Consider the following 26,641-nt stretch of genomic DNA (forward strand, 5'->3'; position numbering starts at 1 on the left):
CTTCCACAGAAATGTTTTTAGAAAACCTGAGAGCCAAAGAATGCTCTAGAGTTTTTATGTGGCAGGCAGGAATTTTGCCTTTTTAATGGATATAAAAATCTCAGTGCAGAGAAAGCACGTCTTTCAAAACTGATTTCATAAACTTATACATTCTGTTGTATATGTTCAAGGTATATTAAGTAGTTTCATTTCTTCACATATTAATTTTAAGAAGTACATCTGTAGAATTGAAAAACTTAGAATGAAAAACGAATGCAAGAATAAGAAAGCCAAAGAGAGTCAATAACAGCACCCTGAGGGGCAAGGCGGGTCATTTAGAAACGACAGCTTCTTCTGGTTTTCCCTTTCTCATAGATGCTCCAAACTACAGTAAGCGCGGCCCGGTGCAGGGTCGTGTAAAAACAGCTTGACACTTCCGGGGTTCAAGTCCAGGAAGCAAGGACTTCTGCCTGGCTCCCAGAAAGCTCCTCCAGCAGCTGCTTGTCATGGCTCAAGGCACCTGTCTCCCAGTCTGCATCAATCCAGAGCTTGCGAGCCTAGGTTTCATTGGGCAAGAGCCCAGCTTCTTCCTCCTCTGTGTCAATGATGTTCTGAGCTTTAGATCTACAGTGAGGTAAAAAAAAAAACAAAACAAAAAAACAGACAGTATTGATCATCTTAAAACACTAAACACAGCTAGGTGTGGTGGCACACACCTTTAATCCCAGCACTCAGTGGGCAGGGGCAGGCAGATCTCTGAGTTCAAGGCCAACCTGGTCTACAGAGCTAGTTCTGGGACAGCCAGGGCTACACAAAGAAACTATCTCAAACCCTACCACACCCTAGAAAAAAGAAAGCTAAACACTCAGTACCTACATCTCCACCCAAGTACCTCCTTGGACCTACGTGCCTGTCAATAAACAAGGCTTATGTTCCCCAGAAATCTAATAGCAAGAAGGGATGGAAAATAATATTTCTTTTCTATGCTCATGAGCTAGCCTTTTTTTTAAGAGGAAAAGAGTCCGGAAAGCTGATCATACCTTCTTCTCGCCTTTGAGTGCTCCCAGAGATAAAATAAGCCCATCGCAAGTCCCTTTAACACAAACGAAATGTACTGTTAAAGCAAATCCTCCAAGACAAGTGTCTCCAAAGTGTAAGGAAATGGAAGAAACCCCACACAAATCCAGGATTACTCACACTTATCAGAGCCCATAGGCCTTGTATAGCTGCTGCCCACTCGAAACCAATTTTCTCATACAGAAATCCGCCCAGCACTGGTCCCATGAAAGCACTGACCATGGAAAGACGAATGGGTAAGTATCTAAGAGTGCAAAAACTACTTTATAAAGATGCATGACACCCCAGTCACTGGTCTTCCTTAAACTAAAGCAATAAAGGGAGATTCTCAGGCATAAGTAAGAGTTCTAGGCCTGGGTGTGGCTCATTGGTAAAGCACTTGCCCACAGTGTGGAAGATCGAGTTTAATCCCCAGATCCAGTGCTGAGATGGGAGGGAGAAGAAGAGAAAGAAAGAATTATGATTATTAGACAGTTGTAAATGTAGGATTACAGCTGTGAAGTTGGCGACCTACATAACAATAAAAACAGTAGCACATGTTTAAAATAATCTATTTTGTAGGTAGGGGTGCATGCAACAGTACCATAAGAAAGTCAGAGGACAACCCTGTGGAACAGGTTCCCTTTTTCTTTCTATCTTTTATTAGGTTCCCAGGATTGAACTCAGGTCTCCAGGCTTGTGTCGCAAGTGTTTTACCTGCTCAGCCATCTCACTGGCCCACTATTCTTTCCATTCTTATTAACTGAATCAGTTCAGTGCATAGTTATTGACTCTGTATGTATTAGATTGCTACTATACAGTGCAATTTTGTAGGTAGGGGTGCATGCAACAGACATGCATGTCTGATCTGTTAGGAAGTAAATAACCAATCAAACAACCGAGCAAGTGAATCAATAAAGGAATCCATTTTAAAAGTCTGAGATATGCTTCAGTTAAAGGAATTTTTAAGTATTGCTCAAAGCAAGGTCCATGAAGGTATCTTAGTTGGGTATGACATATACTGACATTCTAGATTTTGGAGTCACAGTTTGTGAATTAGAAATCTTGCTCTGCCCTAGATGAGCTTTTGCCTTAGATAATCTCATGGACCTTTTTGGTGTTTCAATTTTCCATCTGTAACATAGAGAGAACATTTCCATCCCTCAGGTGCAAATGAATTCACTTACCCAACTGACCACATGGCGCCAGTAAGACCAGATACGAGTCCCAGCGTACTTATTCCCTCTTCAAACCCATTTTCACTGCAGAGAAACATGGACAGATCCATCATGAAAAGGAGAACTTGTATGGAAAAAGTGTGTGACAGATACATTAAGATAACCCACATAATCTGAAGAAACTAAATATAAGAGCATTCCATTCTCAAATAAGAACTCATCTGGGAGCTGGAGATGTAGCTGAATGGTACCATGTGAGCCTATCATGCCCAAGGTCTTGGGCTCGAACACCAGCACAAAACAAATATCAACCCTACACAAAGATTATAGGCAACTGAAGAAGGCTGGGAATGGGAGAGGTGCTCTTCCCCAGGGAAGAGTACACCAATTGTTTGTCCAGTGCCAAATGCTCAGCCCTGAAAACACACAGACATGAAACATTATACTGACTGAATGGGGTTTATTTAGGATTATATATATTTATACAAATGCATATATGCATGCAACAACAATGAAGAAAGAGAGCATGAATTTGGAGAGTGTAGAGGGGTATATGGAAAGGTTTGGAGAGAGTAAAGGAAGGGTAAAATGTAATTATAATCTCAAAAATTAAAAACAAATAAATAAAATATGTAAATCAAATTTGAAGGCATTTTCATAAAATAACCTAATTTTACTACGTCTATCTGTATAATAGCAAGAATCATAACTCATTTGCATCAAATGCTAATGAAGTACATAATTAATTAAGAAACTCTTAAAATAGGATGAAGAGAAGAAAGGCTGCTCTAAGAAAACAGAACCAGCTCTTTGTCCTCTGAGTGTCATTGAGAAACCCCAGCACAGTCAAGACCTTAGTGTTCATGAACATGCCATACGCAAAGGGACAATGGTCAAGTGACAGATGGCTGGTCATGTTATGCTCTTGTATGAATCTCCTCCATGCACAGGGGCAACTCTGAAACTTCTCCATTTGGTTCTGGACTTTTAAAACTATTCAACACACACACACACACACACACACACACACACACACACACACACACACACCACCTGAGACATACAAGAAGCCAAGCATCTCCCTGTAACCTATTCTATCTTTTAGTATATTAATGTCACTATGTTATTTTCAGTATGGTTCCACTATTACTTATATGAATCATGTCACAATATTTATATGGTCTGAGATCATGAAGATTTACTATTGGGCAAATATCCAACCTCCTATGGGTCTGAACAAGTGAGGTGAGACTGATTGCCTATCTCCCACTCCGCACCCCTTCCCACCCCACCCCACCCCACCCCACCCCACCCCCGATACCACGCCCATCACTGCGGAGCTTGTCAAACAACTGAGAAACTTACTATGCACAACTAAGGGTCTCCGGGAAAGTTGGGATGATACTCATTCCAGCAGAGATGCCATTTACCACTAACACCAGCACCATGAGCCAGAGCTGACTGCAGAGGAATTGGGAGGAAATGAAAGCATTAGTATGTTAAGAGACACAAACTTAAAAGCAGGTCGGCAGGATGGCAGAGAAGTTATCTTCACAGATAGTTCACTTGTTCCGCTCCCATTTCCATCTTGTCCCATTCCATTCAGTGAGAGCTCGTGTTAGCACCTTGCACCTCTGCAGCAAAAACATCTCCTGGGTCATCTACAATCACTTTTGCTTCCACATTTCACACACATGTGTTTAGTCATACATATTACACATCTGCAACCAGCCAGGTCTCCCACCATAACAAAATCATACATATTATACAGCAGTAACCAGCCAGCCCTCCCGCCATAACAAAATCATACATATTACATATCTGTAACCAGCCGGCCCTCCCACCATAACAAAAACCTCTCAACATCAGTGCTGTTGTTCATGTAATCATTTCATCTTGAAATTCAATTAAACAATGACAAAGAGGGGAGGGGGCAAAAGAAGAGACTAGAAACCGACAGATATTCTATATTGGACTCCAAGTAAATACCTGTCAGACATTATATGTGTAATTCTTTTTTGTTGTTGTTTTTTTTTTTTCTTTTGTTTTGTTTTTGTACCAGGCTGGCCTTGAACTCACAGAGATCCGCATGTTTCTGCCTCCCGAGTGCTGGGATTAAAGGCGTGCACCCCACCATGCCTGGCTTGCCATGTATGTATTAGCTTTAGTTCCTTTTAAAATTACATTATTTTATTTTGGAGGGGAGATATGCCACAGTGTGTGTGTGTGTGTGTGTGTGTGTGTGTGTGTGTGTGTGTGGAGATGAATGGACAACACACATAAATCAGTTCTCTCCTTCTACCATGTAGCTCCTGGAGTTAATTCCTGGAGTTCCTACTCAAGTTTCCAGGCTTGGCAGCAAGTATCTTAGTGGGCTGATCATATTGCTGGCCCTGCTTTCTTTTTTTTAAAACATTTATTTATTATTATGTATACAGTATTCTGTCTGCATACATATCTGCAGGCCAGAAGAGGGTGCCAGATCTCATTACAGATGGTTGTGAGCCACCATGTGGTTGCTGGGATTGAACTCAGGACCTCTGGAAGAGCAGTCAGTGCTCTTAACCACTGAGCCACCTCTCCAGCCCCGGTTTCTTTTTATAGACAAGAAAGTTTAGGATCTTGGAAGTTAAGTGATTCATTCAAGTTCCACTACCAGTGACAGAACCAAAATCGAAACCCAGATCCAAAAGACTCCAAAATCACCCTTTTCCCATGATGCCCATTTTTACCCCAGAAGTATGGGAAAAAAACAAGAAGCTCACTTTGTTTCAATAAATAAATTATAGCAAATAAACTCTAATGAGCAACTACTACATGCTAAGGATGACCCAGAAACAATAAAAGACTCGGTCACCCTCTCAATAAATGAGAAGAAAGACTCAGAAAAACACAATTGTATTCTCTAAGTATCAAGCAAAGGTTGTTACCAATAAATGTTATTTTGAAAATCATTCTAAGCACCTGTGCAGTTGAAACACAGGAGAAGACATGGTACTGTGGTGCAAACCTATAATCCTAGCACTTGAGAGGTAGAGTCAGGAGGATTGTGAGTTCAAAGCTAGCCTCAGCTAACAGAACAAAACAAAACAAATACCTTATAGATGAGAATCAATGTTTTTCTCATTTGATAAAGATTGAATGTGTTAAGATTTGTAAACTACTGTGAGCTTGTAGTGAATAAAGCATTGTCAGTCACACAAACAGTTCAATACAATCCTAAGTCAAAGTCAACCTTTAAATAGCAATGCTTGCAGTACTAAGTCACTTAAAAGAATTAAATAATTACTATTTCTCCAAAAACACGGAACAAGACAAGGTACCTTTTAATGTGCAAAATGGGGACAGGTCCTAAGAGCATGTAGCACCCAGCTGTGATTAAGTTTCCAAAAATCAGAAACCATTTCCTAAGATTCTGGTAAAGAGAAAGAGTTCAAAGCTTAAACAAAAGGACCTTCTGTAATCAAACAATAATTAAAAAAATCATTAGAGTAATGACATCCAAAAACCCAAACACACTGAAGCAAATGAAACTTTATATTTAAGAGAGAACAGGCAGATGAAAAATGTAAAGGCAAGGAGGATATTTTGCAAGATGGTGGGATGAGCAAAAAAGTTCCCCAGGAAGGGGGTATGTAACAGAATGTTGGCACATCATGAACTATTCCAAACATGTAAGAATTTAAAAAGGAGTCACCACAAGCAACTTGCTAATGTGTTTTAATACCCAGGAAAAACACATTATTTAAAAGTATCTACTGCAGAGTGACTGAATGGAATCCCTCCCCGCCAACCCCCAGGTTCGTATGCTATTCTAGTGTCTAATCCGATGGTGCGTGGAGGTCAGCTTTGGAGAAGTGATATGGTAGTGAAGGAGGAACCCTCATGACTGGGATCCACACCCTCCCAGGAGAAGTCTCTGAGAGCATTTCCCACTCTTCCACGTGGGGTTGCTGTGAGTCAGAAGTGGTCCTCAACACCAAGCAAGAGCCTGGATCTTGCAAAACTGTGAGAACTAAGTATCCCTTGTTTATGTGTGCTCCAAGTCTTTGATATTTTGTTATGGCAGTCTAACCAGTCTAAGATGGTATCTAATAAAAATTATCCCTTCTAAACTGCTTAACTCAGCCTATGTCTTTCTTTTTAAAGCAAGGAGCAAGGTCTTGCTTGCTATACCCCTGGCTGGTACTGAACTAATGATCTTTTAGTCCTATAGCCTTGCAGGTGCTAGGGTAACTAACATTTGCCACCATACCTGGCTTAAAATTATGTCTTAACACTTAGCTCCAAACATTGTTTAAGATGTTAGCTATTTGGGGTCTGGAGAGATGGCTCAGAGGTTAAGAGTTCTCTCAATATTTTCCTAAGTCAAAATCACTGTTTTAAATATTAACTAATAATAAGGCCATACTAGTCCCCTTCTAAGGACCCAAGTTTGGTTCCCAACACCTGTGTCAGGTGGCTCACAAACGCTAGAAGTCCAGGTCCAGGAGATCCACTGCCCTCTTCTGGTCTCTGAGGTCACCCATATACATGTGGCATACACGTACACAGATACATAAGCATACACACAAACAAAAATGAAGGTAAATCTTTAAAAAAGGAAAAACATTAGCATTTTGTTACTTGGGTTACTAAGTAACTCCTCTATAACATATATCTTATAAATATATATGCAAAGCTAATGAGAGAAAAATGAAAAATCTAAGCACTAAAGCTGCAGAAGCAGCCAGGGAAATGTGAGGTCTAGTTAATGGTGATATTTCTGCATATCAGTCATGCAGACTGAACGGGTTAGGCCCAACTGAAAGAGAACAGAGGAGATTCGTTTCAAGATGGGTACAGAACGGTTGATGCACACTTGCAGGGCCATTTTTTTCATACCCTCATTCTAAGTCAATTTCCCTCTATTAGTTTTGCAATCTGATCAAGTCCAATAACTTGTAAGAGCCTTAGACGCTGCCCTGGTTACTAGGATCAGAGTTTCTGTTTTATTTTGCATTGTCTGTGTCATTAAGGAAGTTTTAGTTGGTATAATACAAACCAGGCTTGTCATATCAACAACAGACCGTGATCCTGACTCTGGGAAGATTCTGGGAAGCAAGGGGACTGTTTCAGATCAGCCTGGTCTATATAGTGAGGCTCAGTCTTAAAAAAAAAAATGGTGCAATAGTTTCCAGTAGATTTAGTACCAGACTCTTCATATGAAATACTAAACTGGAGTCTGCTGAGAGGAACAACTGAGGCTGAGAGCCACCAGACTCTCTCTACCAGGCCAAATGAAATTGTCCCCTTTAAGCAAGGGACCTTTAGAATTCTGGAGAAGTGGCTACAGATCTAACCATGCAAAAGCAACTCAAATATAAGTCAGGATACATACAGGCATCCTATCACAGAGGAGACCGAACAGTGGTGATGAAATGGTGTAGGACAGAGCTAGACCCAGGAAGACGAGTCCCACGTATCCAGCTGGCAAATTGAACTGGAAAAGAGATTCCATGTTAGAGCAGCATGTGAAGTCTCTCTTTGAAATAAACACACCCCTTTCTGTCCTTCTCTTCCTCAGCTCTATTCACAGAAGTCTATCAGTTACACTCAAGTATCTGTATTGTTTAGCTGTCCATAGCTGTGACTAAGACACCCGAGAGAACAACATAAAGGGGTGGATTATTTATTTTGGCTCATGGTTTCAGAGCATCATGGTAGGTGTTATTTACTTGTTGACATTATTTTTCTGGGCATGAGAAAATTCGAGGTACAATGGAACCCACTATAAGAGTTTTTATTAGGGAAGAGAAAGGGTGGAAGTGGGTAGGCCTACCGAAAAGAAAAGTGTGTGTGTGTGTGTGTGTGTGTGTGTGTGTGTGTGTGAGAGAGAGAGAGAGAGAGAGAGAGAGGGGGGGGGGGGTTCGTGCCATGTCTGGTGAGAGGGAGAGAGAGTGGGAGCGGGTCAAGCCTGCTTTTATATGTCACCTAGTGCTTGCATAAATGAGCTTACGTAGCTACGCCATGCATGTGCATAGATTATGTGATCACGATGCATGCAGATTACGTGACCATGCTGTACGCGGATTATGTAGGATGTAAACCTGACTACTGACAGCCCATGGGTAGTCATGTGACTCCAGAAGTGGCTAAGAATAACAGTAGGGAGGGTGTGGGAGAGCAGAGAGCTTACAGGATAGCAGCCAGGAAGCAGAGAGAGGATGCCTGTGTTAACTGGCTTTCTCCATTCTTCCCTTTTTTAATCCAGTCCCAGCCTCTGGGATGGTACTGCCCACAGTCAAGGCATTCCATGTTTAGTCAATTCTGTCTGGAAATAACCTCAAGTCTTACCCAGAGATACACTTTACTAATTTCCTAGTCACTTTCCCATCCAATCAAGTTAACCATCAAGATTAGCTTTCATAGAATTCCTCTTAACTTTGTCTTACTTTGTACTGGGTATGGGTAAATACTTTTTTCTAAAAGGGGAAAAAAAATTCCAAGCACTTATTGGACGTTCTAGAGGTTTGATTTTATAGCATTTGATATTAAACATATAATTTTATTTCTACAAATTGCATTTTCATACACAGTGTTTTACAAATTTTATGTATACAAAGATTCATACACAGAGCTTGTTAAGTGATGCTCTTGGATCTTAGCCCCAGGTTTGGTTTCAGTGGGGGTGAGGCATGCAGGAGGGTGGTGTGTCACAGGGAAATGTAAAGTAATATGAACTCAACATTTATGTTTCAGCAATGGAGACTCTTGGTTCCTTTCTCCTATTCTGTAGTATAGAACATAGTCCTCTTATTATAACAAATAGTGAAAAGGTAAGTGGACCTAGAGGGCATTTGGCAAAGAAGGATATCTCGCATCAACAGACATAATGAGTACTCCTAATGCCTCTTTATAACTCACACAGGAAGAGAAAATGTGTTGTAGTTAAGCAACATGGGAGATGACCTCGTAGACATGGAATGACATGAGCAAGGTCTTGGGTGGGAGGAGACATTAGAGGAAGATTCTCTCTTTCTTCCTAGTGGATCAGACCCCCAGATCCCAGAGTCACACCCTAGCACAAGGGAATATCACTGAGGGAAAATATAGTTTCCCAGAGAATGCAGCTGCCTGGCTACCTTCTTCTCACAGATGAAGGTCTTTCCCTAAAGCAAGAGCCCAAGGGCACCATAATCATGGCCGCCAGTACAAAGCCGTGCTCCAGCAGGCTGCTTACCTTCTCCAAGATGAAGAGAGAGAGAATTGGCTCGAGGAAGCCGAAGCAAGAGCTGAGGGAGATGATGATGAAGGCTATGAGACCGACCTTCGGTAATGAGACAAGTCTCCAGAAGGAGTGTTCACCTGGCTCCGACTCTTGGGGTTAAACATAAAAACAGAAACACATCATCGCAATCCTTATCTCTTAGCTTTATCATTTAACTTACTTGGAGAGGCAAAGCTGTTAAGACTATCTGGTAGTAGAAATAGCTGCACCTCTGAACTGTCTGGAACTAAATATTATCATCTACCCTAACCCTCTTCAACTTTAGAAGCCACAATTGATTTCATTTAAAGGACTGACTTTTATCCTGGCATCTCAGCACTTGCAGGGTAGGAGGGCCAGGAATTCAAGGTCATCCTCAGCTCCACAGTGAGTGTGAAGTCGTCCTGGGCTACATAAGACTCGTCTCAAAAAAAACAAAAAACAAAAAAACCCAGCAAACTCCCCAATTGAAAAACAATCCTTAAGCTTTCAAATAGAAATCCTTAAGTTTTCAGATACAACGAGAAGCAACTGGAATCAGGGTATGCAGGGAAGTTTTTAAGTTACAATCTGGGAGTAAGGCCATCTGGATGGGACAGTGGAATGGAGAGCTGCAGAAAAAGAGCCATCCCAGCTTCACCAAGGCTCTGTGTGTGTTCTTAAGGAGGGACTCACCTTTGTCTTGTAAAACAAGACCCAGTTATTTTTCGGAGGTCAAAATAAACGCTACATTGAGGGACTGAAAGGATGTGTTACTGAATCTTGTGTGAACCACTTTTATCATTTAAGATCAGTACTCTCATTCTCCTAACAGTCAGTAACCCCCGTTCATGCCTATCCGAATAGCAGGCATGTCTACCTGCAAGCCTCTGGTCATAGTGACTGCTTTATTCTCTCTTTAGGAAGTTTTCAACATTGATCTCGGGTCCTAGGAAGACCAGGAAGTGTTCTAAACCATGCGGCCATCTCTTCAGCTCCCCAGGCATATTATTTAAGAAAAAGATCATTGTAGAAAAGTATGTAGTGACTGTGTGGCTCTTAAAATATGCTTAGGAGTCCGAGAAATCACTGGGGATTCCACAAAGAGAACAGTTCAGTGTGGTGGTATTGTGTTCCCCAAAATATTGTGTACCTTAATAAACTTATCTGGGGTCAGAGAACAGAAAAGCCACAAGATACTTAGGCTAGAAAATGTTAGCACACGCCTTTAATCCTAGCATTCCAGAGACAGAAATCCCTCTAGATCTCTGTGAGTTCAAGGCTGCACTGGAAACAGCCAGGCATGGTGACTCACGCCTTTAATCCCAGGGAGTGGTGGTAGAAAGCAGAAAGGTTTATAAGGCGTGAGGACCAGAAACTGGAAGCATTTGGCTGGTTAGGCATTTGACTGGTTAAGCATTTGGCTGGTTAAGCGTTCAGGATTTCAGCTGAGAGCCATTAGGATGAGGACACAGACGCTTCCAGTCTGAGGAAACAAGACCAGCTGAGAAGTTGGCCAGGTGAGGTTAGCTGTGGCTTGTTCTGTCTCTCTGATCTACCAGCATTGACCCCAATAACTGGCCTCAGGTTCGATTTTATTAATAAGACTCTCTAAGATTCATGCTACAGTTCAGGCACTTGGCGCAGAGTCCTGTCATCTGCAGTTCAGGAGCTTAGTTAGAATTGGTTACTGTGATCCTGTACAGAGACAACACTGGATGTGAACACAGAACTTCAATGAGGGTCGGGATCAGCCCTCACAGACCTTCATTTTACCCACAGCAGGCATTCATCATCATTCACAACGACCATGCATATGCAAAGTCCAAAACTTTAAAGTGTTAGTATTGTGACCCGCCCCTTAGAGACCCGCCCAGCTTCCTGATGTAAAGTCCCCTTTAAAAAAAGAACTGCCCCTTCCTCACTTTCTTCCCTCCTCCGCATTCCCACAAGTGTGCACCCTTGACTCCTTACCGACCCCCCCTTCTTTTTTTCTCTCTTTTTTTCTATTTTTCTCTTTATCTCTCTGTTATAATAAACTTATTTCCACGTGGATGCAGTGTCTGGGCTTATGAGTGACTTCCGCTGCATCTGCCCAGCGTGTTTCCCTGCACGCGTGGGATACCCTGGCCCAGCCAGCCGGGGTCGCCCTCGGGCAATATCATAACACAAAGACTGTACGAATTTATGCTATTTTTGGTAATATTCTCAAGAATTTTTCAGAATACAGAGATTAAGTCAAGACTATGAGCCGGTTACTCCAAAGCACCACCCTAAATTCAACTCCTGAACTTCACTATGTATTTCAACTTAGAGCGAGATCAAGTGCCACCTTGTGGCACAACGAGATATTGCCAGCAGGAAGTCAAGCCAGGTGTGGATTTTGAATTGTACTAAATTTGAATTGAAAATTGCAAAAGATGGGCTGGAGAAATGACTCAACAAGTAAGAGGACTTCTCTTCAAGAGAACCGGAGTTCAGTTTCCAGTAGTCACATTTGGTGTCTCACAATCACCTGTAGCTCTGGCTCCAGGAGTTCCCGTGCCTCTGGTCTCTGTGGGCATCTGCACTTACATGCACATCCTAACACCCACACATAATTCAAAATGATGACGATAATAACAGTGCGGTGTGGTGCATGCCACTAATCACTAATCCCAGCACTACAAAAGTAGAGGCAGTCAGATCTCTGAGTTCGAGGCAAGCTTGGTCTACAGAGAGAGTTCCAGGATAGCCAGGGATAAAAACACACACACATACACACACACACACACACACACACACACACACACACACTTGTCTTGAAAACCAAAAAAGTTAAAAAAGCAACAACAACAACTAATAAAAATTAAAATAAATTTTAACTATAAAAGATTTTAGTTTTAGTCTATTATATTTCTTGTGCATACAAAAAGCATTATCTGCCGGGTAGTGGTGGTGCACGCCTTTTAATCCCAGCAATTGGGAGGCAGAGGCAGGAGGATCTCTGTGAGTTTGAGGCCAGCCTGGTCTACAAAGCAAGTTCTAGGGCAGCCAAGACTACACAGAGAAACTCTGTCTCAAAAAAAAAAAAAAAAAAAGGCATTATCTGTTAACCATATATGGCTCAGTGGTTAAGAACAATGGCTGCTCTTGCAGAAGACATGTGTTCAGTTCCCAGCAGCCACATGGCTATTCACATCCATCTCTAACTCCAGTTTTGGGGGATATGATGCCCTCTTTCTGACCTCTGTGGGCACTGGTAGGAGACATGTACTTGGGGCTCAATGCAGGTGTCATACAGGGAAGCTCACCACATGAAGAGAGAAGAGCAAAACCCAGTGCAGACTGGCCTGGCTTCGTCAGCCTGGATCATACTTCAAGGAGTCTAAGAACAGGCAGTTTATTCACCATGTATTTAAGCCCAGTGTCATTTGGAAAAAAAGTTTCCTGGTGGAATGCAATCCCCCCCATGCACAGGAAGTGTAATTACATTGAAACTCAAGGCAGGGTACATGTCATTTCTTCCAAGAAGATAGGTTCTAGAGGTACACTGCGTGTACTAGCTTAAGGTTCTAAGGGTCTAGCCTGGTCTTGGTTCTATAAATAGCGCAGAAATCGTTTGGGCTATTAGCCACCTTTGGTCCTGGTTGTGGGAGCCTGGGGGAGCCTCTGTTTGTGAGGGTCATTTAGAGTACTAGCCACCTCCTCCTGGTTGTAAGAGCTTGACATGGCCTGCCCCAACAGATAATGCAGATCACCAGGCTGTTAATCATTCCCAATTCTCTTCTCAGCTTTCTGGATGGAAGAACAGGTTTTTCAACTTTCCCCTTGGAAAGATAATCCTGCTTAACATTCCTGGTTTCTCTGGAGATTCCTTGGCTCAAGGACCTTTGTGTTATGCTCCCAACAACGCACATGGTTCGCAGACACACACACACACACACACACACACACACACACACACACACACACAGAGGCAAAACTCTGATACACATAAAATAAGTAAACTTAAAAAATAGTTAAGTTTAAAATAAAAGAATGTATAAAAACACTTATGAAAAGGGGCACTTCATTGGTTTAAGTGAAAACTCTGTGTAGAACATAGAAAAATCTCAGACTGTTCCCATGGTACTTGGGTATCCCCGTGTTTCCTCCAAATCCTGGTGTGGCTATTCTCGTTGGAGAGATAAAACTGGCTGGTTACCAACACCTGCCCTGAAAGGTATCAGAGACAGAAGTGTGTGGGGGTCCCTGTGCTGGACCCCAAAGTTTAGGGTCTCAAGTGGGCGCCCCAAGAACCCAGACTCCAGTCCAGTTGATGCAACAGCACAAGGATTTATTAAGCTTCTATATAGAAGGGTTCCTCCGCTCCCAAGAGCAAGAGTCACATCTTGCTGCGGCCCCATGAGGGCTTTTAAAGGAAAAACCCACAAAACCCACAAGATTACAATTCCCATACAATGTCATTTTGATTGATTTATGTCTAGAAGCTAATTTCATAAAATCATTGTCTGGTTACAGAGTGATCACAGAGGGGGATACAATTATGTCAGTGTCTTGAAACCTCAAGGGGGGGGTATCAGGGTGGGAGTGGAGTTTACATACAGGTCACGGTGGTCCTCCCTGGAACATCTGCAGTTTTCCCAGTCACAGTTGAGCACACCTCTTAATAGAAATCCCTTTATATTGTTATGTGGTTGCAGGGGAGATTAATGGCTGAGCCAGGTTGCTCTTGGAACTAGATTTTTAGTTTCTCATTTCCTGGTGCTTGAAGTTTCTCTTTTCCTGAGGGCTTGGGGGTGTAAGCCTGAAGGGCTAGGGTCTTTCACCTGAAAAGAGCAGCACACATGGTGCCACCTGATACCTGTCCTGCGAAGGAGAGGTCTGGGGAAACTACTCAGAAAAGATGACAGAGACAGTGCAGGCTGAGTCAGCAGGAGGGGATGGAAGAGTGCGGAGTCCACACCACGTGACCGCTCTACTTAAACCCAGCAAGTGCTCCAGTGGCTTCCAGGTGTCTTGCTTGTTTCATGGATATAAAGATGGCATTTTGAGTCTGCCTGCAATCCCATCATATTGTAGGCAGAGACAGGAGGGCCAGCCTGGCCTACAATGTGAGTTCCCGGGGGCTATATAGGAAGATCCTGTCTCAGAAAACAAAACTTTTAATTTCCAGGTAAAAATTGTGTTTACCAGTAGTGAATGACACTGATATTGTACATATGTGTGCATGTGTACATAGTAGAAAGAGTGAATCCGAGTATTTAACAAATACATTACACCTTACCTCACATACTTGTCATTTTTTGACATGAGAATATTTATAATCTATTCGCTTAGCAATTTTCAAGTACAATAGCTTTGCTTTCTGAGATTTCATTTCTGTACTGTCAACAATAATAAATACAATAATAAACAGAGCTGGGTGGTGGTGGCACATGCCTTTAATGCCAGCAGAGACAGGTGAATCACTAAGTTTGAGGCCAGACTGGTCCAGGATGGCCAGGGCTACATAGAGAAACCCTGTCTCAAAAATACCAAAATAATAGTAATAATTATATAATTAAATAGAAAGTTCTAGAAACAAAGAATTTCTAAGCTTTAAATAACTTCAATTATAGTAGTTCTAGTTGTTTTATACTTTTATTATTATTGCTAATCTCTTTTTACAAATTATTTATTTTATGTGTATGAGGTGTTTTGCCTGTGAGTATGTCTGTGCAGTGTGGCTGCCATGTGTTCCTGGTGCTGCGGAAGCCAGAAGATGATGCTCTATCCTGGGACTGGAGCTACAGATGGTTGTGACCCACCATGTGGGTGTTGAGACTTGAACCCTGGTCCTCTGCAAGAGCAGCCAGGACTCTTAACTACTGAGCCATCACTCCAGCCCCCTATTACTAACCTCTTAACTGTATCTAATTTTAAATTAAACTTTATCATAGGCATGTGTGCATACATAAAAAAGTAGTATAAGCCGGGCGGTGGTGGCGCACGCCTTTAATCCCAGCACTCGGGAGGCAGAGCCAGGCGGATCTCTGTGAGTTCGAGGCCAGCCTGGACTACCAAGTGAGTTCCAGGAAAGGCGCAAAGCTACACAGAGAAACCCTGTCTCGAAAAACCAAAAAAAAAAAAAAAAAAAGTAGTATAAGGGGGGCTTGGTGTTCTCTCTGGTTCCAGGTACAGGTGTCAATCTTGCAGCATGTGGGACACAGAGAAGGTGGGACTTACTGCATGACACATTGATCTCTCTGTCACCACGATGGAAAGCAGACCTCTTCAGGTTCTCGGACATAGGGTTTTAACAAGAGAAGTGATGTGCACATGACTGTTAGCGGATAACAGCAGGCAGAAACGGGAGAGTGGATAGAAGAATGAGCAACAGGGGCTCCTGACACCCAACACCAGACACTGGCCATGGATGTGGAAGAAATCCGCAGAGTGTACAGAACACATAGTTCCTCCAGTATGTCAAAAGGAAATTTGGTTACTTTCCTAGATGTTGCCTGCATTAAAACTTTCAATAACTTAAAGAGTATTCTTTTTTTTTTTTTTTTTTTTTTTGGTTTTTTGAGACAGGGTTTCTCTGTGTAGCTTTGCGCCTTTCCTGGAACTCACTTGGTAGTCCAGGCTGGCCTCGAACTCACAGAGATCCGCCTGGCTCTGCCTCCCGAGTGCTGAGATTAAAGGTGTGCTGCATCATCATCATCATCATCACCACCACCACCACCCAGCTTTAAAGAGTATTCTTAAATAGGAATACTCAATCTGAATTATAGGCCTAATGTTATTGACCTTAGCGGTTTTTTTCAATTCCAGTTTTAAATACCCTGTCTTGGCTGTCTTTCCCCATTTCCTAGAGTAATAAAGAATTAACAATTTTTTTCTCCTGCTGCACGAGAATCTGACCTGTTTCTTGTCTTTTTTTAATTAAACTTATTTATCTTATACGTGTGACTGTTTCGCCTGCATGTATGCATGCAAACCACATGCATGACTGGTGCCTGAGGAGGTCAGAAGAGGGCATTGGATCCCCTGAAACTGGAGTTACAGACGGTTGTGAGTCACGATGGGAGTCCTGGGAACCGAACCCAGGTCCTCTGCAGGAGCAGCCAGTGCTCTTAACCACTGAGCCATCTCTCCAGGACTGTGGCTGACTGCTTCTTAATTCTCTGTCCAATATCCATCATATCAGGACACAGCCTAGGATGCTAAACCAAGAAAAAACCGGTTCCTTACACGTACAGAAAAGATCAGCACCACCTGTGGTTCACTGTGGTATTGCCTCTCTTTGGCTCTTTTCTCCCTGGTTTCCCTGCTCTCCTGCAACCTCTCCAGCTCTGTTATACAAGGTTGATTAACCCTTCTGAAAAACATTGCTTACAACAACCATAACCCTGGTGGTAATTTTTATCTGAACAAAGGGAACTACAAATGAATCATAAGTACGCACCTAATGGGGACACAGTGTTCTGTGCTCCCTGCCCTGGTTGACTCTTACCAGCATGTGGCACCCTGGCAACAATATACATGCCCTGTCACAGAGAAGGTTGATTTATATGGGAAGGGAAGCTTTGGACCCAGATTGTTTCTCATCACTTCTACCAGAGACCTGTATCCTTGTAACTGTTGTTGCTACATGGACATGTGGAAGGCCCACTGGGAATGAAGAGCTGGCCTTGCCCCCCTTTATTGAATGTTTTTTGACAGAATGACACATTGTCTCACTCTGTGCCCCAGATGGCCTGGAATTCTCTGTGTGCACAAAACTGTCCTAGAGTTGAGGGTGGTAGAGGCAGAGGATTTCTGTGAGCTCAAGGCCAGCCTGGTCTACATAGTGAGTTCCAGGACAGCCAGGGCTGTTGTGGAATATTCCTTTACACTGTGTGAAGATGAGTCACTGTGGTTGGTTTAATAAAACGCTGAACAGCCAATAGTTAGGCAGGATTTCCAGGCACAGAGAACACTGGGAAAAAGAAGGGCAGAGACGCAGAGCAAACAGGATGGGCAATATGGAGGTGAGGTAATAAAGCCACTAGACAAAAAGTGAATAGAAATGGGTTAGTTTAAGTTATAAGAGCTAGTTAGAAACAGGCCTAAGCTATTGGTTGAGCTTTCATAACTAATAAGTCTCCATGTTGTTTTTTGTGTGTGTGTGTGAGCTGGAGACCCAAAGAAAAGTCTGTCTACACAGAGTTATGTAGAAAGACATCATAAGAATGAAAAAAAGAAAGGAAGGGAGGAAGGAAGGAAGGAAGGAAGGAAGGAAGGAAGGAAAGAAAGAAAGAAAAAAGAAAAAAGAAAGAAAGAAAATAAAGGCGGTCTAGAACTTATGGGAATCTTCTCTTGTTTTTACAACTTTGCAGACAGACTGTGTTGCCCACAGAATTTCTGGTGAAAACTTAGTTCAGCCCAATGATAATGGCTCATGAGCAGAAATAAAGTATTTGTTTCTCCTAAACCTGGAAATTTTTGTGGTATGCTTTTTTATTTTACGTATTTAAGAGAGGGCCTCATGCATCCCAGGCTGGCCTCAAACTCACTGAGTAGCCAAGGATTCTTTAAAGGCATGCACCATCATGTTGTGCTTATATGAAGTTGGAGGTCAAACCTAGGGCTTCATGAATGCTACAAAAGCACTCTACTAATTGAGCTATATTCCTAGTCCTTTGTAAGCAAAAATCATCATAAACTAATTACCCACATTTTAGGAAACAGAACCAGCTTTTGAGGGGACTACAAAGAGGTGTTACATAATATAGGTGGTAAATGTATCATTTACAAAGACATAAAAGTAAAGGTAAAATTCTAGAATGAGTACTAAAATTGAACTTACCATAACTGGGCAAAACACATAGGTTGAGTGGTATCATCAGCAGAACTATGCACCCCAGAAGAATAAAAGGCACCTCATAGCCAAAGGACTGATACAAAAAGCCACCTAAAGGGGGACCTACTATCAGCCCCAGTCCAGAAAAAACCTCAAGGCTTCCCTAAAAGTGAAAAAACAAAAGAAAATTTAATGTATTATAGTTGAAGAATTATGAGTATCAGGCATAATGGCACATATCTTTAATTTCAGCACTTGAGAAGCAGAGGCAGGTAGATCTCTGTGAGTTCCAGGCATCTTGTCTCAAAATGCCTGGTACTATAAACCTAGCCTACCTGTAGCTGGAGAGATTATGGACACTAGAGGAGACCCTACTAACTGCCATTTTCCAAACAAGTATAATTAGTAACCACAGTCAAAATATGTATCCTTGTATCCACAGGTAAGTGTAGCTCCCACCCTTTACCACAGTCAAAATATATATCCTTGTATCCACAGGTAAGTGTAGCTCCCACCCTTTACCACATTCAAAATATGTATCCTTATATCCACAGATAAGTGTAGCTCCCACCCTTTACCAAAGAAGCTTCTTTCTGCAGCTGCTGGAGACCATCACAGAAATCTACAACTGGTCATGATGCAAAGTGCAACTGACCTCAGGTGCCGACTGACACATCTGCATCACAAGCCCTGTAATTCCCAGAGAACACCAAGGAATTAGGGGCAGAAAGACCACAGGAGCCAGAGGCCCAGGACATCTGCTGCGAGATAGTGTCCTCTACACATGAAAGGGAAGCTGCATCCATAAAATCTCGACAATACAGTCACCAAAACAAGACAAGACATGACTACGCCGTCTGACATGCCACATGGATGAGGAAATTTTCCAAAGCTTTATCCCCAGATGAAGAGCTATAGGCAATCAATGGCTCCTGAGAAAGCAAGAATCAGTTTTCTCCAGGGGTGAGGCCCCTCTTAGGCTAAGCCAACTTAGTGGTCAGACCTGAACACATATACATATAAGCAACTAAATGGACTCAGTTGGTTGAGGCTGTATTTATGCGCGTGCACATACACACACACACACACACACACACACACACACACACACACCAGTAATTTAAGAGAGCAGTGGGGTGAAAATTATATAAATATTGGACTCATGTATGAAATTCTCAAAAAAGTTAAATAAAAAATGAATTATGAGAGTACTACTTGAAAAAAAAAGATTGTATCACAATTTACACACACATGCTTGTTTATACATTGACATGGTAGCACTGTTTGCAATGTTAAGCTAGGTGTGGCGACAGACACCTACAATCCCAGCACCTAGGTGAAGGAGATGCAGGAAGCAAGACCAGGAGTTCAAGGTCAACGTTTGAGAGTTCTAGTCAGCTTGAGCTATGAGAGACCCTGTTCTAAACAAACAAACAAACAAACAAAAAGATGCAGATGATTTACATACTCACTAACAATTTAGATAAAGTAGGTCACATCTATACAGAGAAATTGCACACAGCCAGTGAAGAACAAATAAGAATGTTTCTTATAAATAAATACAGAAGACATCAAGTGTGAACTTGTCAGTATAATCAACCATTTGTTAAATGGTGTGAAGAATATGCCATCACACACGTAAAGAAAAGAAGGAGGAATCATGTTGCCACTCCATATGGGTATGAACATGTGTATACACAGATATGTAATCTTGGTAAGATGCCTGAGATGTTGGCTGCCCTCTTGGAGCAGCTAGGGCACTGGGTGCCTGGACAGCAGATGTGTATATAAGTCAGAATAGCAATGGTATAAGTCAAACATTTACTACATTCGATATTCCATTTTATAACTTTTTAAGTTTATTCTGCATAAAATTAACTAAAAGTAAACAAGGAAGTCCTATGGAAAAGAATTTTACTGTTAAAAAATTGTACCATTTTAAATCTTTAAATACACCCATGGCTTACAATCTCACTGTCTTAAGATCCACAGAGGACACAGAGCCATCATGATTAACTAATGTGTGGGATGTGTTGGCTTCAGCTGCAACTTTATGCGGAAGATTGGGAGGGCAAGTCTACTTTCTCCTGCCCAATCTCAAATGGTGACTGCCACCACGACAGGAATTTCCTGAACAGCACTGTCCAGCGTATTCTACAGAACACCAGCTTTTAAAAGGACAACAAGTTCTATATGGAAAAAATGGCCCATGGCCAAGCTGACACATTGAGTAAAGTCAAAATTAGATGACACTCCTCAGACAAGACACAAGTGCTTTGACCATTTTCAAGACGACCTCTGAGACATATCTGGGGAAAGTGGAGGAAAGATGCTCATGAGGTAACCATCTATCATGAGGGGAAACTTCTAGAGTAGAGGAAAGCTATAAGCAATTCAGCCAGGTCCTACTCACAGGATCACAGGAGGATAGCAAAATGCTACTCAGAAGAGTGAAAAGTGATTTTTAAAAAATCTAGAGATGGCTCAGTAGTTAAGAGCACTTGCTCTTTCACAGAGGACCTGGGCTTTGTTCCAGCACCCATATGGTGGCTTATAACTATCATAACTCCAGTTCCAGGGGATCTGATCCCCTCTTCTGATCTCTGTAGGCCCTGGGCACATATGTGGTATATATATATATATATATATGTGTGTGTGTGTATGTGTGTGTACGTATATGTATATGTGTGTGTGTGTGTGTGTGTGTGTGTGTGTGTGTGTGTGTGTGTATGGAGGCAAAACAATAATACACATAAAAAAAGAAAACAAATCTTTAAAAATCATTTTAAGGGTGATTTACCTAAGAGACACTCAAGGTCTCTGCTTTTTTGTTTCTTACTTTGGATAAGGGTCTCACTGTGTAGCAGCGTCTGAACTGGCATTATTGTGTGGACCAGTCTGACTCAGACTCACAGAGATCCACCTGCCTCTGCCTCCTGAGTGCTGGGATTAAAGCCACAAGCCACCGTTCCAGGCCTCACCTTCTTTTTAAACCCTCTCCTCCTGTGGTAGAGTTGTCACAGAGAGTTGTTGTGTGATATTTTGATCGCATTCTGACAACAAAGTTTGCTTTGAATCAGAGGGTAGAGCTAGCTACTAGCTGACTCAAACTAACCATAGAGGTTTTGGAGGACTGAGGACAGAGAGAGAGATGGGAAGTAGTAGGGCGGGACTTAGAGAGGGTCTTGGCCTTATGGATGGAGGAACAAAAGAGATAGGAGGTCACTGGTCACTTTGCCATTGCTTCTCTGATCGTTCAGGTTCTTACCCCATATCTGACTCCCGATGCCGAGTTTTTATTGATAAAGAACAATTAAACATTTCAGACAGTCGTCATTTCTTTGTTTTTGTTTTTCAGACAGTGACTCACTGTGTCACCCATGCTGGCCTCAAACTTTTGATGCTCCAGCCTTCACTTCCCAAGTAGTGGGTTACAGGTGTGTGTCAGCACACCCAGCAATGATGTGCTTTTATTTCTCACTTTACTGCAGGAAATCGAAATCACAATAAAAGGAGGAACAATACACAAGAGAGTTGGGGAAAGCATGTAAGAACAGATCAAATGTTTTGGCCACATCAGAAGGAAAATAAGAAAAAGTTCAAATTACATACCAACACAGTAGCCACATTATTTGGGAAGGCCTTTGCCAGGACAGAAGACGATGCGGTTATCGCTGCACCAAAGCCTATGGCATCTACTATTCTCACCAGAAAACACATGACAATAAATATGGGTCCGTCTGGAAGTTGGTCCAAGACACTGAAAACAAATGCAGTTGTCAAGTGTCAAACTGGTTTTAATTTTTTAATTCACTTTATTTCTTGAAAATAGTCATACTACCCAAAGTTATTAGATAAAGTCTCTGTAGCATGAATCTTTTAGCTAGAAATCTGTAGCTAGAAATCCTTTAAAGAGTTGGGTTGTGACACTTTCTATAGGGAATTGCTGTTTTTAATTTTTGTTATAATTCAAGTCATAATGACAGCCTAGCTATCCCCTTCTGTTGTTATAACTCATATCTGGGATAATAATACTGAGGCCTCTTTGGAATATATTGGTCCCCTGAACCCAGAGAATAGTGTGATGGTAGAATCTACCTTAGGTATCAAAATCAGAAGATGCTCAAGTCCTTGACATAAAACATGTTGTCTGCTATAACTGATGCTCATCTTACCAAACGCATCTTTACTTTTAATTATTTGCTTCTTTATTATGGTGCTGTGTTGAACCCAAGGCTTCACCCATGGTAGTGGGCAAATACTCTCTCTGGTGCAGAGCTATGCTTACAGCCCTTAAGTTACTTTCTGGATACTTTTGATACCTGGTATAATGTAAATGCTATGTAAACAGTTGTTACACTGTTATTAGGAAATAGCTAGAATACTGAGATGAAAGAGCAAGGCCATGCCTTTAATCTCAGCATCAGAGGCAGAGGCAGGTAGATTTCTATGAGTTCAAGGCCAGTCAGGTCTACATAGCAAGTTCCAGGCCACTCATGGCTCCATAGTGATACCCTGTCTCAAAAACAACAAAAGATGGGCTGGAGAGATTGCTCAGTGGTTAAGGGCACTGGCTGCTCTTCCAGAGGTCCTGAGTTCAATTCCCAGCGACCACATGGTGGCTCACAATCATCCGTAATGAGATCTGGCGCCCTCTTCTGGCTTGCAGGCATACATGCAAGCAGAGCACTGTATACATAATAAATAAATAAATATTTAAAAAAAAGAAGAAGAAGAAAAGAAAAGGAAGGTTCTAGGAGCTTGTGTAGGAACATTGCACCAGAAGAGGAGAGAAAAGCAGGAAGCTAAGAACGATTTCTGATAATGCTATTTTAGCACCTGTAGCCAGGTGTCTTTGAGTTGATCCTGTAAGAAATAGATTGTCTTTCCTGTTTAAGCAAAGAGTTTTTATGACTCAGAAGACTATTGTGTTCCCATCATGAGCATCCACATGAGTCCCGGTAGATGCACTCAGGAGCCACTGTTATATTTTCTCTATTGCTGTTTTGAGATAGGGTTTTCCTGCATAGCACGGGCTGGACTCGAACTAAAGGTCCTCCTGCATTGCCTCCCAAATGCTGTGATTACAGATGGGGAGCACTATGTCTGCTTCAGCAGGCTGTTTAGTAGATGATCTTGGAGAACTTTCTTCTTAAGACCAATGATGTTTCTGTTTGCTGTTCACCATCTCCCTCCACCATTAATCACATGCCATTCATCTGACAACATAGGAGTGACTGGTACTGATGGGTTTAAAGATCCATTAAGTGCTATGCGGTAGTGGCCCATGCCATTAATCCCAGCACTCAGGAGGAAGAGGCAGATGGATCTCTGTGAGTTTGAGGCCAGCCTGGTCTACACGAAGAAACCCTGTCTCTAAAAACAAAACCAAACAAAGCAGAGCCATTAATGGGCTAGTGACACAGCTCAGTGGGTGAGGGGCTTGCAGCATACACTTGGCAAACTGAGTTCAATACCTGGCATCCATGTAAAGGTGGAGCAAAAGGAATGATGCACTGCACTGTCCTCCACATGGACAGCGCCCCCATCATACAAATATAATAACAAGACAATTTTAAGAGAAATTTCAAAGCCAATAGACTATGATGTCCACCCATGTTCCAAACATATTAGAAAGCTACTTACCCAAAGAGAATTGTAACTCCTCCTGAGATAAACATTCCTGCTATAAACATGAATTTGGCTCCAATTTGTACAAGCTATAATAAAAGTCAAAGGAGAGCAATAAAGTCAAAGGATTGCTTCAACATGTCTACATTTACATAAACAAATCCACTGTATCAGAATATATACAATTGCAGGAAAGCATGTGTAGTTCATATCATATTAAAATAATCATTTAAAAGAACTGCGATACAAACAGTTTATAAGCATGGAAGGGACTAACGAATCAACCACAATGACAGAGCTGTGGCATAACTTATAAAAATGTAATGATATCATTTCCATGTCCATAGACATTCTAGATTAGTAAGTTATAGTAACGCACCACATGATTTTCGAAAACTAAAATATGCATATGAGTGCCAATACTTACGTATTTTCCAAACACTAAAGATGCCAGCAACTCAAATAAAGCATAGCATCCGAAGATCATCCCAATCATGGTGTTGCTGGCCCCCTTCTTTTCTGCCTTAGAAGAAGAAGAAATGGGAACAAAATTAGAAAGACAAGACAGCATTGGTGGGAAGACAAGAGGAAGTTGAAGCATCACCTTGTGACTTCCATGTGCGTATAGTAATTTCCAAGATTTGGGGAGTGCTGCAACGTCCATATAATAGACATTCTTTTTGTAAAAATTAACTTACCAAGCAGCAGATTCCTTGTAACATTTTTATACATACCTAATTTTGATTGTCCCGGCTCCTACCCTATCTCCCTCTCAAACCTTCCTATTTCTGGTATTTAAAATTTTTTATTTTAAAATAATGAGAGTAAGGAAAGACAGGAAAGTTGATGGTAAAATCTAGACCCTGATGTGAAATAATTCACTTAGTATGCCTTTAAAGAATTCCCTTTATCTGGATAAAAGTCAGTATTATAGAATTAAAAAAACAAAACAAACAAAAAAAAAAAAAAAAAAAAAAAAACACAAAATACTTCTGTCTCTGTCACGGGGCTCAGGAAACAGTTGATGTAGACAGACTTCCTTTTTAGCAGCACTTCTAGTTACAGAATTGCCCTCTACCAAAAACAGAAACAAAACAAATCACGCGCCAATTGTCAGTTCTAGAAGAAAATATACAAAAACAAAAACAAACAAACAAAAAACTCAATGATAGGAAATGCCATGAACTGGCAAGCAGATCATATGAAGGCCCAACCGGTCTTCTCCATGGCTTCTACCATGCTTAATCTGGGAAGAGTTTTCCTTCCGATGAGCAATGCAGACAAAGGATGCTCCCCACCATCCACACTGTTCTGACACCCGAGGATCTTTTACTCTCCACATGCTGGAATTATTAATGCTCATAGCCTGTCCCACCAGGGACCTCTGAACTTTGCTACAGATGATACAGCACTTATTCTGAATCTACTTTTGTGTGTGTACCTGAGTGTAAGTATGTGCACCCACATTCGTGCAGGAGTTTGTGGAGGCACGGATCCCCTGGGACTGGAGTTTCAGGTAGTTGTGAACCACTGTTGGGAACTGAACTCATGTCCTTCGCAAGAGCAGTGAGTGTTCTGAACCACTGAGACATCTCTCCAGACCCTAAAACCCCTTTTCAAACTGTGCAAGTATGGCTGCCCTGTGAGCCCCAGTGAGGTGGTGGCCAGAGACAGAGCTCTATGTTGCCCCCTCTAGCATCCTGAGAAGTTCTTTTCAGAGACAGCTACTCAGCTGAACCTAAGATTCTTTTTATTTATTTATTTATTTATTTATTTATTTATTTATTTATTTATTTATTTATTTTTTTTATGGTTCCTTGAGGCAGGGTTTAATGTAGCCCAGGTGGGCCTAAGACTCGCTATGTAGATGAGGCTGGTTTTGACTTCCTCCTGATCCTCCTGCCTCTGGCTCCTAAGTGCTGAGATAACAGGCATGTACAATCACACTTGTGTATGTGATGCTAGGGATCAAAGACAGGGCTTTGTGTGTGCTAGACGAACACTCTACCAACTGAGCTGTGTCCCCAGCCTGTGGCCAATACTCTTTACTTCACTACAGAGAAAGAACTTCAAGACAAGTCAATATGGACCAACGTTGAAGCCTCTTAGGAGGTACAGATGGAGTTTATTATATTTTAAATAGATTTAAGCATAGATATTGGAGAGAGAAAGAAGGGGTAGGACTGAGGGATAGAGAGAGGCACTTATGAAATGGTAGTACACACCCAAATGTGGGTGTGTGCTTCTCAAGAGAGGAACACTCTTCTGTCTTTACAATAGCCATGCAAATATTCCCTTAATTCTCACTATCTTGCCTCACATCCTCACATTAGGCTGTCGTTATATCCATTTAAAGGTTAAAATATGCATTTAGCTGAGCATGTGTTACACACCTTTAATTCCTGGAAGGCTGAGGCAGAGGGATCTCTGTGATTTTGAGGCCAGCCTGGTGTACTAGGCCATCTGGAGCTACATAGTGAGACCCTGTATCCACCTCCCCCCATAAAAAAAGAACAATTTTTAAGGAACTTTAGACAACTTATGCAACTAAGGTGTGGGATGGTCATTCTGTATGCTGTGAATATGTGTTGCTATGACTGGTTAATAAAGAAGCTGCTCTGGCCTATGGCGAGTCAGGTTATAGCCAGGCAGGAAATCCAATAAAGAGACAGGAAGAAGAGAGGCAGAGGTAGGAGAGACACCAGCCTGCAGTCCAAGGAGCAACATGCCAGCAGACCGGTAACACCACGGCCACACGAC

General features: G+C 41.8%; 1 protein-coding gene across 1 annotated transcript in view; it reads right to left on the bottom strand.

Annotated features, from left to right (window-relative positions):
• LOC131918872 (MFS-type transporter SLC18B1-like) overlaps positions 1-26,641 on the bottom strand; it is a 31,537-nt gene continuing 4,896 nt past the window's right edge. The window contains exons 2-13 of the mRNA XM_059273036.1: positions 24,309-24,404; positions 23,897-23,970; positions 21,863-22,010; positions 18,257-18,413; positions 9,436-9,572; positions 7,594-7,695; positions 5,537-5,628; positions 3,579-3,674; positions 2,223-2,297; positions 1,177-1,270; positions 1,020-1,072; positions 1-603 (exon numbers count right to left, since the gene is read on the bottom strand). Coding sequence (XP_059129019.1) covers positions 537-603; positions 1,020-1,072; positions 1,177-1,270; positions 2,223-2,297; positions 3,579-3,674; positions 5,537-5,628; positions 7,594-7,695; positions 9,436-9,572; positions 18,257-18,413; positions 21,863-22,010; positions 23,897-23,970; positions 24,309-24,404 — 1,191 coding nt within the window. The 3' untranslated portion in view covers positions 1-536. The remainder of the gene's footprint in view (positions 604-1,019; positions 1,073-1,176; positions 1,271-2,222; positions 2,298-3,578; positions 3,675-5,536; positions 5,629-7,593; positions 7,696-9,435; positions 9,573-18,256; positions 18,414-21,862; positions 22,011-23,896; positions 23,971-24,308; positions 24,405-26,641) is intronic.

The sequence above is a fragment of the Peromyscus eremicus genome, chromosome 8b, assembly GCF_949786415.1.
Source record: "Peromyscus eremicus chromosome 8b, PerEre_H2_v1, whole genome shotgun sequence".
NCBI lineage: Eukaryota > Metazoa > Chordata > Mammalia > Rodentia > Cricetidae > Peromyscus > Peromyscus eremicus.